This window comes from Myotis yumanensis, unplaced genomic scaffold (assembly GCF_028538775.1).
Source record: "Myotis yumanensis isolate MYYU_CA2020_CCGP unplaced genomic scaffold, mMyoYum1.0.hap1 SCAF_4, whole genome shotgun sequence".
Lineage (NCBI taxonomy): Eukaryota > Metazoa > Chordata > Mammalia > Chiroptera > Vespertilionidae > Myotis > Myotis yumanensis.
This window is the reverse complement of record NW_027223755.1, coordinates 104,640,432-104,658,344: the sequence shown is the minus strand read 5'-3', so window position 1 is coordinate 104,658,344 and position 17,913 is coordinate 104,640,432. Positions and strand designations below refer to the sequence as shown.

General features: G+C 56.4%; 1 protein-coding gene across 5 annotated transcripts in view; it reads right to left on the bottom strand.

Moving 5' to 3' along the window:
• Nucleotides 1-17,913, bottom strand: part of KATNIP (katanin interacting protein) — a 207,911-nt gene that overhangs the window by 28,123 nt on the left and 161,875 nt on the right. For all 5 annotated transcript variants that reach the window (XM_070413423.1, XM_070413428.1, XM_070413425.1 and 2 more), the window contains one exon: nt 5,297-6,167. In XM_070413423.1, coding sequence (XP_070269524.1) covers nt 5,297-6,167 — 871 coding nt within the window. The remainder of the gene's footprint in view (nt 1-5,296; nt 6,168-17,913) is intronic.

The window sequence follows — 17,913 nt, the reverse complement described above, 5'->3', positions numbered from 1 at the left end:
TCAATTACCGCTTCTCTCCAGAATCTTCAATCACTCCTTCCCCACCACTGCCCTCTCAGCCTGCAGACAAGCGTAAATCTCCGCCCTGAAGGCAGAGGGAGGCCTCGGATCTGCGCTCCCTCTGCCCACTGCAGTGGCTGCACCCATCCCCGCCTCCCATCCCCTGCGGCCTGCTTTCTCTGACCAGTTACTGTTTTGCTGCCTCAAACTCCTCTTCCCCTTCTCTAGGAACAGCACCCTGACTTTCCCCTGGGGACCCCCCACCTGCAGGCCATTCGGATCAAGCAAATGTGGACAGCATCCTTGCAAGCTGGGCTCATGAAAGGAACCCAGGGAGAGAGGGGCTCTCCGTGAACTGGAGCTGCTGAGCGTGGACGGAGCGGCGCTGCCTGTGGCCACCTTGCTGCCTGTGGGGGGGCCGGCCTGAGAAGGAAGCAGGGCAGGAAGAGGGCGATGCGAGGCTCCTGGTGGCATCACTGGGGCCGTGGGACCCAGCTGTGTCAGAGGTCGCATGCCTGGTGGCTTTCCATCCCTCCATCCATGAATCCCACAGCCCTCCACTGCAGCGGCGCCCTCCGGGTTCACAGGGACCCCACGCACGCAGTCTTCTCTCAGTGCTCACTCCAGACTGCTGTCCGAGGCCACGCTCCCCTCGGGCTCAGGAGACACTGCTGCCAGGTTCTCCACGTTCCACCCGCAGCTCCTCCCTCCTCCCTCCTCCCTGGCTCCCACGCAAGCACTGCCCAGTGTCACATTGGCACCCCCCCCTGCCCCAGGCACCACCGTCCAAGGCCCCTCGGGGGGTCCAGACATGTCCACACTGTCACTTCAGACTCCATGTGCCTAAATGGCGTTTGTCACCATCCCCTCCGAGTGCCATTATCTCTGCCACGCTGGGAACAAGGAAAATCAAAGAAAATCCAACTCCTCACCACGCCCAGAGCCCCGAGTTGGCCCCACTAACTTCCCCAACGGCACTCCCACCCTCTCCCACGCCCTCCTGCTCCGGCCACGTGGCTCTCCTCCCTGTGACACGCCAGATCACCTCTCATCTCAGAGCCTTTGTCCTTGCTGTGCCCTCTGCCAGGAGTGCTCTCTTCTCAGATCCCCAGGCAGCTGGCTCCTCTCGTTACCTTCCTCGTGGAGAGGCCTGCTCTGCCCTGCTCCCTGCTGCGTCCCAGTGCCTGGCACAGAACCTGGCACGAGGAAGTGCTCAGTAATGTTTGCCAGCAAAGGGATGGACAGCTGGCATCACCATTACACCCGTGTTCAGACCTGGAGGCTGAGGGACTCCCTCTCCACCTGCCAGTTCTCCTGCACCTGTCCTCGCCCCGCCTTCCCATCTGCCATTAAAAAAGACCCAGGAGTTTCCTCCACCCTTTCCCAGGCGTGAGGCTTAACACCTGCAGGAGGGACTACCATATGGATCATCGGTGCTCCGCTAACTGTGATTTGATTTCCAGGGGCTGGAATGAATGGCCTGGGGCAGTCTGCAAGGGCACTGAGGAGACAGCACCCACGTCCTGTGTCAGGGCCTCGCCTGTGTGTGTGCCTGGGTGAGAAGAAAGGTGGGGCTCTGCTCTCACCCCACATCTGCTTTCTGACCTCTGCTCCCCAAGAGGTACCCTGGGTTTTAAAAGCAGAGAGGTGTTGATGCTCTGCTAGACCTCGCAGATGGGACCACCGCTGAGGGCCGGTTCCCCTCTCTGCAGGAGAACACTCTACTCACGAGTCCCTGGGGTCAGGGAGCTGCTAGGGTCAGTGTGTGGTCCTTGGTCAACCCCACCGGCAAGTCTGAAGGGCAACAGAAAGCTGCGGCTTCGTGAGTCTGTAGTCAACACAGTCTGGGAGGGACCACCGATATGAGAAGACGGGACTGAAGATGCAAAACTATTCCTTGGTTGAGACTAACATGAGCTACAGAGTTCTGCACTTGAGTTTATAAAAATCAATGGCACCACCATGAGGCGTATGCTAATTGCTACTAAAACAGGAAATGAGAAAGTACGTAGTGAGATATAACAGAGCCATGTTTATTCTCGGTGAACTGCCCTCCAGTTGTAGCTGATGGAACAAGGAGTGGACACCTGACCCGAGTCGGCCAATCAACTTCTCCCCTGAGACTATGGAGCTGGCTGCTGGCCACAGAGCCAGAACACTGAGTCACCTAGGGCTGCCAGGCCATTTCCTGCTGTGTGCACAAAGGCAGAGAAAGCTGACCCTGAGGGAGGGTGAGGAAAAGGGCCAGCGGGAAGCAGAGGTCGGGCCTGGACAGTCATGGAGAAGCTTCCTTGGTGCTGGCCAGCATCCTGGCTCCTCTTCCCAATCCCATGCAGTGAGCAGCTACACTCCCTGCCTCTGGGGGTCTAGGAGCGCCTCAAACATTCGCCAAATAACACCCCCTTTACTGCTCAAACTGGGCTGATGGGATTTTATTCACCTGTAGCCAACTGACCCGATAACGACACTTCCGAAATGCTGATGTCATGACAGTGAGATGCTCTGTTGCACAAAAGAATCTCCAGGCTGTTTATGGAGCCGATTCCAGGCCCAGGGAGGAGTCTGGCAGTCATGCATCCTCGCAGCACCTACGGAGCGGGGCCTGCACCTTTCCTGAGGGCATGGCATGGGCTTTGGCTCTATGTAATGGGCAATTTAAGATTTCAAAGTGACTTTCCTTTTTAGCACGACTGGTTTAACAAGCATTAAATCTGAAGGGCTCAGTTCTTAATGTGTCACTGAGCCAACCAGTGAAATGCCTGGAAAGAAATTAAAGGGAGACAAAGTCTTCCAAACGTGGACACGTTAGAATAACTCCCAGAGGCTCTGTGGGTCTGTTTACCAGGGAGGCTCGGAACTGCCTGGCTCCGCCGGGCGGGGGCTGATGATGGCTGCGGAAACAGGGCACGTGGAGTAGTGATTCAAGCACGGATGCTGGAGCAGGACACGGGTTCAAATTCTGCTCTGCCCTTACTGGCTGTGTGACCCGAAGAAAGCTGCTTAAAGCTGGTATCTCCTTTAGCTATAAAAGGGGCTGGCAGGAGGGTGCATGAGCTGGTCCGAGTGCCGTGCCTGGTTGAGAGCCTGGCGCACTGCAGCCTGCGCGTAGCCACGCAGCCATCCCACACTCGGAGGATCCACCGCGAGCAGACACCTGGGCCTGAGACCCCATCACAGATAAGACAGTGTCTGCTCTCAAAGAGCTCCCTGGCTCTCCTCTCCTCTCCCACTCCGCTGGCCCCGACACCCAGCACTGTAAGTCTTGGCTGGGAGCCCCGCAGGAAGACACGCAAGTCTTACGGACTTGCTCCGTGTCCTAAGCGACACGTCAGGGTCTGAAGGAGGCCCACACTCGTCACATTTCTAAGTGTAGGCCTTGGGGCTCTGTCTGCTAGCCAACGATGGAGTGGAGGCTGACGTGACTCACTAAAACACATATATAGGTGCCCCTGGACACCACTCTGAACCGCACGGGTCCACTTACATGTGATTTTTTTCAGTAAATACGTACAGTACTTATTTCAGTAAATGTATTTTCTCTTCCTTATACTTTTCTTAATAACAGTTCCTTTTCTCTGGCTTGCTTTATTGTAAGACTATCTACATCAGGGGTGGGCAAACTTTTTGACTCGAGGGCCACAATGGGTTCTTAAACTGGACCGGAGGGCCGGAACAAAAGCATGGAGTGTTTGTGTGAACTAATATAAATTCAAAGTAAACATCATTACATAAAAGGGTACGGTCTTTTTTTTTTTTTAGTTTTATTCATTTCAAACGGGCCGGATCCGGCCCGCGGGCCGTAGTTTGCCCACGGCTGATCTACATACTACATATAACCTGAAAATATGGGTTCATCGCCTGCTTGTTATTGAGAAGGCTTCCAGTCAACAGTAGCTGACAGTAGTTAAGTTTTGGGGGAGTCAAAAGTTATACGTGGATTTTCGACTGCACAAGGGGTCAGCACACCGAACCCCCGAGTGGTTCAAGGGGCAACTGTACATTGGTTTCACCTGCAGATACACCACGAGGTAGAGCCACAGAGTGCGGGCAGTGCCAACGCCTCGATGGTGGTGACGATAAAGAGCAGCAGCTAGCATCTCCTGGTGCGCTTGTGTGCAAGGCACTATGCCAGGCACTGCACATGGGTGATCTCACCTGATCCCCAGCACCCATGAGATGGGTATTACTGGCAGCATTTTACAGACGAGGAAACTGAGGCTCAGAGAGGCTCCAGGCTTACGCACGATGGGGGTTGGTGTGCTCCTATACAATGTGGAGTGGGGTTAAATTCAGAGGACTAGGGGTGAGCCCTATCTTGGTAGGTCCGAGTGCTTTGTGGACAACAAAGGACCGACAAGCTAATGTTGAAAAAAATGGCTGCCACTCGTGGAGCACTTGCCACGGGCCAGGCTCTGTTACTATTGCGAAGCCACCGTCTTACTCCTCACAGCACTGGGAAGGGCTGCTCATCCTCATTTTATAGACAAAGCTGCTGAGGCTCAGTGTGCAAGGGCCTGCTCTGTAAGTCCCAAATCTACATGTAGCAGAGTTTAAATTCAAATGTTTTGACATCTTGTTGCTATGCTACACTCCCAATAGCCAAATCTGAGTGGAAATATTCAGAAGTCCAGCCTCTGGTACCCTTCTTCCACAGCCTTAGAGATGATCTACTGCAAAGTTCACAGAGCAGCAGATAAGTCACCAATGGTGAAAATTAGAATAGTCTGATATATTTCTGATTTCTCTTAATAAAAGGAAAAGAGATCTGGCACATTGGTCTTGCAGTCCTGAAAGCCAGAAAGAGCCTGAGTGAAGCAGCAGCTGCCCCCTTTAGTTGGGCTTGTGCACTCCAGTTAGCCATAGTCCTCACCACTCCCTAATGTCCTTCCAAAATTCAGGCAAGTGTCAATTGCTATTTATCATTATACTTGCGTTATTTTCCTAACAGTACAGTTAAGAATAAAGTGAAGTAATTAGAGACCAATGTCTATCAGAGGTAGAATAACCAGGTCTAGGTTGGAAAAGTCATGTATTGAAAGAAAAATGAGCAAAGGGACGTATCTTGGTGGCAATGACAAATATATCTACGAGTTTAACAGGCAAAGTATGTCTTGCCCATTTCACTCATTGCTGCCTCCTGTGTGGCTCCTGAGACAATAGATTTGTGACCCCTGGTTAAGAAGAACCCCTCGCTTTGCAGATGAGGAAACTGAGGCTCGGGAGTTGAGTGGCTGGTGCCAGTCAGCAGCCTCCTGCAGGGATGATGAGCCCCAGTCAGACTGCTCCCTGAGCTTACCTCTGCCGGCTGGTTGCCCATCACCGTGACTGCTGCTGAGGGCATCCTTCCGGGCCCTCCTCCCACTAGCGGGGCGCTCCCTGTTGGAGGGCTGCTCAAAGATGTCAAAGTCATCCCTGCAGACGTTGGGGGTCACCCTCGGGGCTCGGTCCTCTGAGATGGCATTCCGGCTGCTGGCCCGCCCTGGCTCGCGCCTGGGGCCTTCATCCCCGGCCTCCGCAGGACCCTCCCTGAAGACGTCCTCGTCCTCCAGCACAAGCCCGTCTGTCCCATCGGGTGGCTTCTCAGGACACAGCCAGAGGGGTTTGGGCTTCCCGCCTCCCTGCCTCCTGCCTTTCCCTGTGCAAGAGGGTTGTAGCCAGGCGGGGGTTTTCCCTGGTGCAGAGACCTTCCTGCCTGGGAGGTTCTCCAGCTGCAGAGTCTGTGAGAGCTCCTGGCCCAGTGGAGGGCACTCCACTGGGGGCCTGGGGGCAGGGGCACGCTCGCCCCCCACGGAGGTTGGGGCTGCTGACGAGCTGACATCGTCCTCTAACTTGGACAAACTGTCTTTTATGCAACCAGGAGAATTCATCCTTTCACCAAATAAAGTTCCTGGTGAAGAAACCGCCACATCCCCTGGCACTCGGGCTGGCTGTGAGCAAGTGGCGCTGAGCTCCTCGTCCCCAGCGGTGCCGGCCATCCTCTGGGCACCTCTGCCTTCTTCCGAGGGGGCATTAGAGCCGTTCTCCGCCCCCTCAATCTGCTCATTTTTCAGGCCGACTGGGATGCTCTGGTTGGCCGGGGCCTCCCCACCTCCTTTGTCTAACTGGCCATCAAAGATGAGGCTTTTGTTGACATAGAGCTTCACGTTCTTCGCACCAACGTCAAGATCCTGGAAACACAAAATTTAACAAAACAGAGATGCGTGGTGTCAGACTGATGTCTCAAATTTTAAAGCAGAAGATGAACAGAAATTGAATGCTGGAAACACGGGCTTTGTGAAACCACAGCATTGGGATGTTAAACAAGGCTCAGTCCCCTTCCTGCGTGAAGCTTACACTGTAAATCAAAGGACCTTCACAAAGAGGTGCTTGATGGGCTCTGTCATCATACCTCCCGCTGGGACATCTGTAACTGCCTGCTAATTAGCCTCCCTGCTTCCTGTCCTGCTGCTCCAACCTCCACCTCCTGTTGCCAGGGAGGTAGTTTCCTGCCAGAGCAGACCTGGCTGTCACCCGCCTGGTGAAACCCTCGGTCTTCACTGCCGAAGGCGGCTTCGCTCCAGTACGTCCCGGGCCTCCCCGCAGGAAAGCCTGCCGCACAGCCAAGGCACACCTGGCTCAGTGGGGTCCTGAGAGCAGTGATGAGATAAGGACTCGAGTGCGGGCTGCTTACTTGGTAAGGTGCTCCCAAGAGTCCGGTCCCGAGAAAACCCCCAAAGGCACTTGAGCTGGTCGCTGCTGTGGGCAATTGGGCTCTATTCCACTGGGGACCTCCGAGGAACCCACAGAAGACACCTGTGTCCCTCCAAAGGCGGAGGCAGGGTTATCTACTGACTCCCTTCCCTGCTGCTGAAGGTTGCCTTGGGCACTGTGGCTTGGGAAGTCCCTCCCCTCCTCCCCCTGCAGAGAGGCAGAGCCTGGAAGCACCTAGGCTGTGCGTCAGCCTGCCCGGCTGTCCCACCTGGGCTGTCTCCCCTGGGCTGCCCCACCTGGGCTGTCCTACCTGGGCTGCCCCACCTGGGCTGTCCCACCTGGGCGGCCCCACCTGAGCTGCTCCACCTGGGCTGCTCCACCTGGACTGCCCCGCCCTGGGCTGCTCCACCTGGGCTGCCCCACCTGAGCTGCTCCACCTGGGCTGCCCCACCTGAGCTGCCCCACCTGGGCTGCTCCACCTGGGCTGTCCCACCTGGGCTGCCCCACCTGGGCTGCCCCACCTGAGCTGCCCCACCTGGGCTGTCTCACCTGGGCTGCCCCACCTGGGCTGCCCTACCTGGGCTGCCCCACCTGGGCTGCCCCACCTGGGCTGCCCCACCTGGGCTGTCCCACCTGGGCTGTCTCACCTGGGCTGCCCCACCTGGGCTGTCCCACCTGGGCTGCCCCACCTGGGCTGTCTCACCTGGGCTGCCCCACCTGGGCTGTCTCACCTGAGCTGCCCCACCTGGGCTGTCCCCCCTGGGCTGTCCCACCTGGGCTGCCCCACCTGGGCTGTCCCCCCTGGGCTGTCCCACCTGGGCTGTCCCCCCTGGGCTGTCCCACAGGAGCTGTCCCACCTGAGCTGTGCTGGAGGAGAGTCCAGGGGATGTGGTGTGGGCGCTGCAAGTGTAACAGATTCTTCCAATGATTCCTTTGCACAGGAATGTGGAGACCCTCAGGCCAGTGGGATGAACTCTAACCCCCTCAGCATATGACAGAGGGGTCCCTGGCTAGGCTTCCTGTCTCCTTCTTCTCCCCAGCACTTCTTTGTTCATGCTGAGAATGAAACCACACCTCCGCCTGCTACTGCCCTGCCATCTGTCCATTCCCCTTCTCATCAAAACATTTCTCAAAAACTGCTTGAGTAAGGAATATAACACATACATCACACAGAAAACAGTACCTTTTTGAAGTGTACAACGTGATAAGTTTTAACACATGCATATACCCATAAATCAATTTCCAATCAAAATAATGAGCACATTACCCCCAAAGTTTCCTTGTACCCTGGATAACCCCCCAACCCCTCCCCAGCCAACCACCGTCAGCTTTCTGATATATCAGTTTGCATTTCCTTTTTAAATAAAAGGAATCACACACTATGTACTCTTCTTGGCCTAGCTTCTTTCTTTCAGCATAATTACTTGAAGATCCATCCATGTTGTATGAATTAATAGCTTTATTCTTTTTCTTGCTGAGGTACTTCATTGTCGGGGTGCCCCACCATTTTTTTGCCTTTACAGCAGACCCTTCAAGTCACTTCCCGGCTGCTCCTCCCCCCTCCCCACCCCACCCCTGTGGCCCCGCCCGCTGCAGTCGGGCCTTTGCCTCTATCTCTGCCCCAACCCACCTTGCCAAGGGCACCAGTACCTGGGTGGAAACTTCCTGTGTGTCTGGACAGTTCGGATTTACTCCGCTGTCCTGGCCCAATCATTCACAGAACCCTCTTTTCACTCTCAGAGTGTCCTGGTTTGGATGGTCAGTTTTAGGGCCAGCAGGTGCCAGATCCACCTGGAGCTCTCAGGCTCAGGCCCCCAGCTGTCAGCAGCACCTGTGCCATCGCTGCTCCTCCAACCGAGTGGTCTCCTTCCCCAGCTTGCAGGCCAACCTGGCTGGAGTTCCTCCCTGCCCAGGCTCCCCTGCTCCCCCCTCAGCCTCCCTGCTGGGCTCCCCTGCTCCCCCCTCAGCCTCCCTGCTGGGCTCCCCTGCTCCCTCCTCAGCCTCCCTGCCTGGGCACCCCTGCTCCCCCGCTCCCCCCTCAGCCTCCCTGTCTGGGCACCCCTGCTCCCCCGCTCCCCCCTCAGCCTCTCTGTCTGGGTTCCCCTGCTCCCCCCTCAGCCTCCCTGTCTGGGCACCCCTGCTCCCCCGCTCCCCCCTCAGCCTCCCTGCCTGGGCACCCCTGCTCCCCCGCTCCCCCCTCAGCCTCTCTGTCTGGGTTCCCCTGCTCCCCCCTCAGCCTCCCTGCCCAGGCTCCCCTGCTCCCCCCTCAGCCTCCCTGCTGGGCTCCCCTGCTCCCTCCTCAGCCTCCCTGCCTGGGCTCCCTGCTCCCCTACCCCTGTCAGCCTCCCTGCCCGGGTTCCCCTGCTCCCCTGTCAGCCTCCCTGCCTGGGCTCCCCTTAGCTGGGCCTCAAGTGGCTGGTGGGTCCTGGGCCTCAGATTCCTGCTCTCTCACTAGGTGGTCTTGTCCAGACCCAAGGCCTTAAATACCATCTTTGTGTTGATGACTCGTGATCATTTTCATCTCCAACCCTGACCTCTCCACCAAGCCCCTAGTGACCACGTGACCTCTCTTCTAGGATATCTAACAGGTGTCTCAACCTTAACACGACACCCCACACAGAATCCTCACCTCACTTTCCCAAGCCTAGTCTCCTCCCATCTTAAAAATGGTGGCCCCATTCAGTCAGTTGCCCACAGCCCAGGCGTCCTCTCTGACCCCTCCTGCTCACTCACTCACACGGCCAGGGGCCAGGGTCCCATGGCTCTAACCTCCACACCCCTCCGAACCTGACCTCTGCTCCCTGAGTGTGCTGCCTCGCCGCCAGGCCACCATCTCTCCAAGAGGTTCTACCATAACCTGCCAGCGGGCTCCCCTGCTTCCACTCCGCTCCATCACCGCGAACCCAGCCCAGGCACACGCTTCCTTCTCTACACAGCAGCCGGTCTTTCTTTTTAAAACAACTTATCAGGTCATGGCGCTCCCTGCTTAAAGCCCCTAATGATTTCGTACTACACATAAGCTCCACCCCCCTTCAGTGGCCAGTAAGGCCTTCCGATCTGGCCCCTGCTGACCCCTCTGACCCGACCCCTGTCACTCTCCCTCCACCCCCAACACACTGATCTGGTTGCTGCTCCCTCATCCGGCCAACTCATTCCCACCCCAGGAAGGAGCACTTGCCCGGAATGCTCTTCCCAGAGCCCTGCAAAGCTGGCTCCCTGTCCTCAGAGACCGTCCCTCTCGTCCAGCCCTCTCTATCTCAGCATCCTGCTCTACTTCCTTCCGGTCTCTGAAATGGTCTTATTGCCTTTTTACGTTATTTATTGTCTCCTCTGCTCAAAGTTAACCTCCAAGACACCAGGGGCCCTTGTGCCATCTTGTCCAAGGCCCAGCAGGCACCCGGCACACAGTAGGTTCTCAACAAGGACAGAGAACAAACACAGAGAGGCAGCATGCTCTGTAACAATGTCCTGAAAACAGCCTGCAGAGACGTGGTCACCGCTGGCGTCACTCCCGGCCATTCTCCATCTGCTCTTGGGAGATGGGAGCTGAGAGCCAACAGGTGCCCATCTACATCACCCAGCCGCCCTGAGGGGAGGTGGGCAAGCTCTCACACCGGGCAGCGCCCGGAGGCTTCAGGGAGAGGTGGAGTGAGACCCGTCCAGCCTGTGCCGCACAGGCCTGGCTTCGACCCCCTGCTGCAGGACAGCAGCTGCTATTTGCCGACTGTCAAAAGTCGCGATTCTCAGAGCACCGCTTCCGCCTTGATGTGGATGTACTCTCTGCCTACAGAGGCGCAGAGCAGGCGCGTGATGGGAATTAATCAGGGAACAGCTATCGGAGAAGGACAGCACGGGCAGCTCTCAATGACTAGTTCCGCAAAATTACCGCATGGAAACATCTGGCAAGACAGAAACACTCGTTTAGAAAGGAGCTGGGTGGAGGGAGGCCCTCCATCCAGCACAGGCATGAGGTGGGCAGCCTGGCTTTCATAACGGAGTCTGGCTTCCAAATGGGCTTGTGTCCGTTCCTGAACCATCTGGAGCACCATCTGACCTCCAGCGCCTGCTGCTTGGCTCCCGCCAGGAAGTGTGGCTGAGAAGGGACTGGGAGGGAAGCAGGCCTGGGCAGGGGTGCAGCCTCCCATGCCCACAGGGCCAGGCAGGTAGGCGGGAGGTGAGCTAGGGAGGAACCAGAGGAAGTGTGTGTCGTGGGAAGCTGGGAGGCTCGTGTCCGGCCTGATGCTGCTCATCTCCGCAGTTTCCAATGTCCTGCAGGCCTAACGAGCCATCGCGGAGGGTGGGTTTGGCCTGAGTGGGATCCTAGGAGGGGAACAGGTAGTGGTCACTTCCCTGGTGCCGCCAAGTGGAAAAACGAAAAGGCTGTCCTGACCGACAGTCCTCAGAACCACTGCACACGGAGGCATAGGCCCGTCTTACAGAGGGCGACTCTGAGGCTCCCCCTCCCTGAGGCCACACCGCCGCCCTGAGACCACTCTGGCTGGCACGCCCGAGGTCTCGAGGTCTCGCTGCTGCCTCCCTGAGGTCATGCTGGGCCTGGCCACCGGCAGGATCACCTGCACCCAGGGGGACTCAGCCCCACTTATCCTTTTTAATCATTCCCTGGGGACCAGCTCTCCGACCCACACCCTGGCTCCCTCCTCAGGCCACGAGGCCATCGCTGTGGGCACGGGGTGGGAGTGTACAAGCTGTATCTTTCCAGGCCTTCCCTCCACCTTCATGTATGTGCTGATGGAACTGTCATCTCACCTCCCGGGCGGGGCTAGAAGCATGGACAGGTGCGTGCATGTACCGTGGAGAGCCAGGGTGGAGGACGTGGCAGGTTCGCACTCGCGGCCCCGCAGTAAAGCCCTGTACTGGGGATGTCTTTGGAAATGGAGGAGGGGGAATTCTCTTGCTCCTAAAGAACCAGCCTGCTTCCTGCTTTCCAATAACCAGGACTCAGTCCCGACATGCATGCGTGTGCATGTATGCACGTGTGCGCACGTGTGTGTGTGTCCTTGTTTCCTCGGCACCGAGAGTTCCTTCTTGCTTAATGAGAGCTATTGTTATGCCTTTGTTGACGCTGCCTCGGAGTCCTTTTGCAGCGGATTTTCTAAAGGCCATTGTGGCGTGGGGAAACGGGAGCATCTTCCTGGCCCATCCTGCCGCACCCTTCCCTGCAGTTGGCCAGAACAACCATGTGGGACAGTAGGGCAGTTTCAATACAACTACTGAATATTATTTTGCTCTAAGACATTTACCGACGGTCAGGCCACTCTCCTCCCTGGCCCAGTGTCAGTGAGCACACGTGCTGCTCAGCAAAGACCGATGGGCGCAGTTCCATGGCCACAGCAACCCAAGCGAGGTGTGCACTCTGCACTCACCAGGTCCTTCCCTGGTCCGAGGGCGAACACCTGCCGGACACACGGCTGACAGATCCCAAAGAAAACCACTTGCAGCAAAGCACTGGCCGGGCCTGACTGCCCGCCAGGGACTGTCCATTAAAGCAAGCCTGTCACGTGCGGCTCCACCTCGGGGGTCACGACCAGGCTTGGGGCCAACCAGGCACCCCGCGCTCTGGCTCTGTCACAGGCTGGACCCTACTGGCCGCTCACAGGGAGGACACGAGCTGCTGGCCTTCACTGCTCTGTGCCCAGAAGTGCTGGCTCCGGAACAGGAGGACCTGGCGTTGGGGGCTGACTGGGAGGGCCTTACCCTGCCCATGGATTTATCAGGGCCTGGGGGACTCTGGGGAGTGAGCTGCTGCCCAGAGAGCCACCCTCAGGCCTCAGGACCCGGCTCCTCCCGGCCTCCCGCTCCTTCTTCATGCTGAGTCAAGGGTCCCCTCTGGGCTCTGAGTTGGTCTGGCAACCTGGGTCTCTGCACCTGTCAGCCGGTGAGTGTGCACACGCCCAAGCCTGTCTCCACTTGGATGAAGACTCGCCAGGATGAGGGGCAGGCCTATTCCTATCCACACTGAGGACTTGCTCTGGGACTAAACTCGTTCCATCCCAGAGCATCTGAACTAGAATGTTGTTTATGGGGAAAGACCTCAACGACCTTCACATGTCCCCTGGGAGGAAGACCAATGAAAACCATCCTTTGTGATACAGAAGCCTGAAGAAGATGGGGAGACACTGGGACACCTGACAACTACCTGTAACCTACTTCCTGCTGGGCTCTGGCCAGCCACTGGGAGGTTCCCAGCCCCACAACACAGACTCGGCAGAGCCTGGGATGGGGCCGAAGGGTCTGGGTCACCAACTGAAGGCCCAACGGTTGAATCTACGCTGGTTTGGCCTGCAGAGCAGTTAAAGACGTCAGAACTAGTTGATAATATCCAAAAAGTGAGTCCTTTCACAGAACAATGTGCCCTTCTGGCCTCTCTTGGGAATTCTGGCCACCTGGCATCACGAGCCAGTGCCGAAGTGCCGAGCGATGCTGCCCAGGGCACAGCTCTCCAGCGACCACATCTCTCTCCATGGAAAGGCAGGGCTGTGGTCAGTGCCCGACTGCCCGGGTGATGTGAGCAGCAGTGAACCCCTCATCACTGATCACAGTGCCCACCTCAGAGGACGCCGTGTGGAATGAATGAGCTGAGCTATGTGAAGGCCTTCGAGCACCGCCTGGCACATATGTGTGCTCAAGAAACGTGAGCTACCATCACTGTCTTATACCCAATCCACTGCTGGGGTGCATGTACCTGCCAAGCCTGGTTGCTCAGGGCTAGTGTGGCCAGGAACCCTGCTCCCCCAAGGCCTGGGGCAGCAATCTCCCCAGTTCCCGGTGAAGGCTGGCAGCAGGCAGAGGAAGAACCCCATCCACTCTGGGGTGGGGCCTTGAATTACTCTCGCTGCCTTAGGTCAAGACTCCTCTAGATCTGCTCTAAGACCTCAGCAAGCAATTCCTGCAATTTCGTTCAATCCAACATATACCACACGGCCCTCTCAGGGTCCCCGCCTGTGTGGGATGCAGAAGAAAGCAAGTCCACACTAGGGGACCTGGCCTTGGGGTGCAGGGATCCTGGCCCTGAGCAGCCAGGCTTGGCAGGTACACACATCCAGGCAGTGGCTTGGGCACAAGATAGTGATGGTAGCTCATATTTCTTGAGCACATGTTATGTGCCAAGCAGTGCTCAAAGGACTTCACATGTCTCAGCTCATTTATTGAGGAGTCTACGCTGGTCTGTATAATACGAAGTCACAAACGCAAATGCTTGTGGCACCACAGCCGTGGGGGCGCGGGGACTGTGGTGAGCTTGAGAACCACCACACCGCGAGCCCAGAGTGGATACCATACTTGGAGTCACACCACCAGCCAGTTTTCCAATGTTGTCAGATGTCTCACACACTGGACAACATGGTGAGGGCCAAACGAGTACATCTCAGGAGAGACAGCCAGGGCACCCCGGAGGTCATCGGATTCTCAGGAAACAGGTACCCTGAGCCCAGAAGGGTGTGGATGGAGATCCCAGAAGGGCCTGGGGCAGACAGAGTGTGCGGGAGCTTGTGTGTAGAGAGAGTCTTAGCAGAAACTTGGCGCTTCCAAAGGCAGGTGTAACAAGACGGCTGGCACTCCAGGTGCTGGGGGTGGCCAGAGAAAAGCACCGCGGAGAGAAGAGTGTGGGGGCCGGAGGGAGATACAGCTGCCTAGGTCCACCGGTTGGAAGAGCCAGAGAGCCAGTGCTGGGCCGTGCGTGCAGGGCCCAGGTGAGCATCACAGGGAGAGCTGACGGGGTGTAAGGACAACTGTGCGCTGCGCCGAGGGTGACAGGAGCGGTGGGGATGGTGGCTGTGACTCAGCTCCACCTAAGCTCCCAGGTGTGCACATGGCCTGGCGTCGCCAGACCTTCCAGTTTCTCAATGAAAGTAAAAACTCCATGTTGTCACGTAAAGCCTCCCGATATTTAAATGTTGGCAATTAACGAAAAGGATTTTGGAGACGCCACGTGAGCCAGCTGGAGTCTGAGAGCTGCCGCTGGAGGGCCGGGCTCAGCCTCGGCGTCATGGTTTTCCCAGGGTGCCCGGGAAGCATGTGCTGGCAGGGGACTGCGGCCACCCCAGGCACCCTGCAGCCCTCACCACACTGACCCCACTGAACTGTACTTTGCTGTTGAGCCCCCGTCCCTTCTGCCTGGGAGTGAGCCTGAGGGGGCAGCCCGGTGTCGGACCCGGTCCCAAGCATGGGGACTGATAACTCTGCGGTGGGAGGGAGGCCCTGACATGAGTGGGAGGAGCGGGGAGACACGAGGCCGCTGCCTGCAGTGATGAGTCCCTGCCAGGCGGCGGGCAGAGGGGGAACGAGGAGCTGGGTTTGGACGGAGACAGGTTTGGACAATGGAAATGACAGAACTTAGGACTGGCAGTGAGGGGCGAGAGGGGAGAAGGATTCAAAGGTGGGAGCCGGGTGCTGCTGCAGATAGCAAAGGAAGTGGAGGCCAGGAATGGGGGGGAAGCGGGGGGCGGGCAAGTCCCTCCGGGTGTTTATCCAAACGAAATGAATGACTGTTTTGAAGAGATACCTGCACTCCCATGCTCACTGCAGCACCATTTACAACAGCCAAGACATGGAAACAGCCTACGTGACGGAGGAATAAATAAAGAAGATGTGACATACAACAGACATGTCTATGTTTATCTAAATATAGGTGTGTACATACATATGTACACATGCACATGTACACAACATGGAATTATTCAGCCACGAAAAGGAGGAAACCCTGCCATCTTCAACAACATGGACAGGCCTTAATGGCTTCATGATTAAGTGGAGTAAGTTAGACAGAGAAGACAGATACCGCATGATCCCACATAAAAGTGGGATCCGAAAGACAAACACAACGAAAACCACACTCATTGATACAGAAAAAAGATGGGTGGTTGCCAGAGGCAGGGCATGGGGAGTGGGGGGACAAATGGGTGAAGGTGCTCAAAGGGTACCAACTTCTAGTCATAAGATACATGAGTCCTGGGAAGGCATGAGCACACGGTCACTACAGTTAATCATACTGCAGCATGTATTTGAAAGTGGCTAAGAGAGTAGATTTTAAAAGTTCTCATCACAAGAAAAACATTTTTGTAACTATATGGTGGTGGATGTTAACTAAACTTTTTACGGTAATCATTTTACAATATATACATATAGCAAATCACTACACTACACACCTGAAACCAATACAATGTTATGTGTTAACTGTATCTCAATTAAAATAAATAATAAAATGAAATGCAGTTTTTCAGTAGCCCCATTTCAAGTTCTCATATCACTGCGGAAAATTCTACTGGGCAGCGCAAGCCAGACCACCACAACATGTCACAGAAATATACCACCAGGGAAATTAACATGCATTCCCTCATTCATGCATCTTAAGCTACTTACTGAGCACATTTCTGTGCATAAGATACACCCTGAGTGTCCGTCCTGCCTCACCCGCCGTGTGGCCAGGCGGAAGGGGCATCCGAGGGTGATGCTGTGGTGAAGACGGTGACATGTGCCTGCTTACTGCAGGCTGGTAGCAGGTCACGAGTAGGTTGTTACAAAGGAAAGTGGATGGGTGGTGGGAGCTGCGGGAAGCCCCCTTGGACGGCTATCACATACTATCAAAGGGAGACAGATGTCACTCTGCAGGGGACACAGTGCTGAGAAAACCAGAGAAAACCCAACAGACCTCAGCTCCCTGCCAAGCTCTGCCGCCTGCCACTCACTAGCTGGGCAAGTCACTTAATCTGGGGAATATAAAAATCTGTGACAAGCCTGTCATCACGTCCTCCTCCTGAACTAAGGCAGACATCACGAATCACTCATGCACCTTGTCCTTGATGAACCAGATCTTTCTTACGACAGGCAGCCATTTCCAAGCAGAGTGGGCAAAAGAGACCCTGTCTCTGCCTGGTGGGACCTCACTGAGCAAGCCCCAGATCTCCGTCTACATGGGGGGGCCTGACTGCATGGACCTTGCACAATTGTTGGGGTTCACTGCGTGCCTTGCCCCGCGCCAGTCTGCACACGCAGCCCTGGGAGAGGCAGCTGTGGCCAGCAAGGATAGCGGTGTGCTGCCTTCCAGCATGGATCTGAGCCTCCCGCCCTCCTCTCCCCTCAGGCCCCTGTCCTCTGGGCCAGCTCTCTCTCACTGAACCACCGGCCAGCCGAGGGGAAAGGTGCCCATAAAAGTTAGCCTGCGGGCGTAAGGCAGTGTATTCTCTAGCACCTTCTTTTTTTATATTCTAAATAAGCTGTGGCTGGATTAGCTCTCCGTTCTCACTTTTCTTCTTTGGATTCCATACACAAAACACTGTATTAACAAGCTATGTCTCCCAGGCTGAGCTGTATTTCCATGAACTCTCATTCTGCCTCCCCTAAAACACACAGTAACAGCGTGCTCCAGAGAATATGACATCAAGCCAACCTCAGCTGCGTTCCTGTGTGCGCTCTGCACCCCCCGTTTGTTCTGGCAGCAGGTGGGTGGGTGTGCCCGAGGTAGCAGCGCCCCTGCCGGGGACTGAGCCTGCCACACTCCACTGTGCGTGGGAAGGCCTGCGCCTCTCAGCCCTCCAGCCCACAGCTCTGCAAAGCACCCGAATGCCACTCCGAGGCCTGCTCCTCTCCTTTATGCTCAGCACACAGGGAGGGCTGAGTGCAGGTTAAAGAGGCAGGCCTTGCCCAAAGGGACCAAGCTTATCTGCTCTGTCATCCAGCACAGAAAATCCGCTTTGATGGGCCTGAGATACATATTCAGTGACAGGGCTGAGCAACAGGGCGCGGGCCTGGGCAGCCAGCAGTTTCATTGCCCAATTCCAGAAGATGCTGAGGACCACTGGCCAGGAAGCACCCAGTGAACTTGGTGTGAGAGGACACGGACCTAGATGCTAGGTGTGCGCTGGGGCCATGCCGTGCTGGGGCTGCATTTAGGGTCTGGGAAGAGCCCCTAAGCACGCGGGGTTGGGCGGGGGATGAGGGTCGGGGGGTAGGCCAGCCTGCGGGGCAGGGGAGGTTGACAGTCTCACTGCAACTTCCTCAGCTATTCCAGTGGTTTGGACTTTCCTTGAATTTTAACTTTAGGCATTTGTTTTTAAAAACTCCAAGACAGGAATCAGAGGAAGCTGTTACTTCTCTGAGCAGCGTCGTGGGTGAACAGAGCCCTGTTAGCCTCCAGATCCCCAGAGCCTTGCACATATTTGTTTTCGAGGGGGCTGGCCGCTGGGTGGGAGTCTCAGCAGGAAGCAG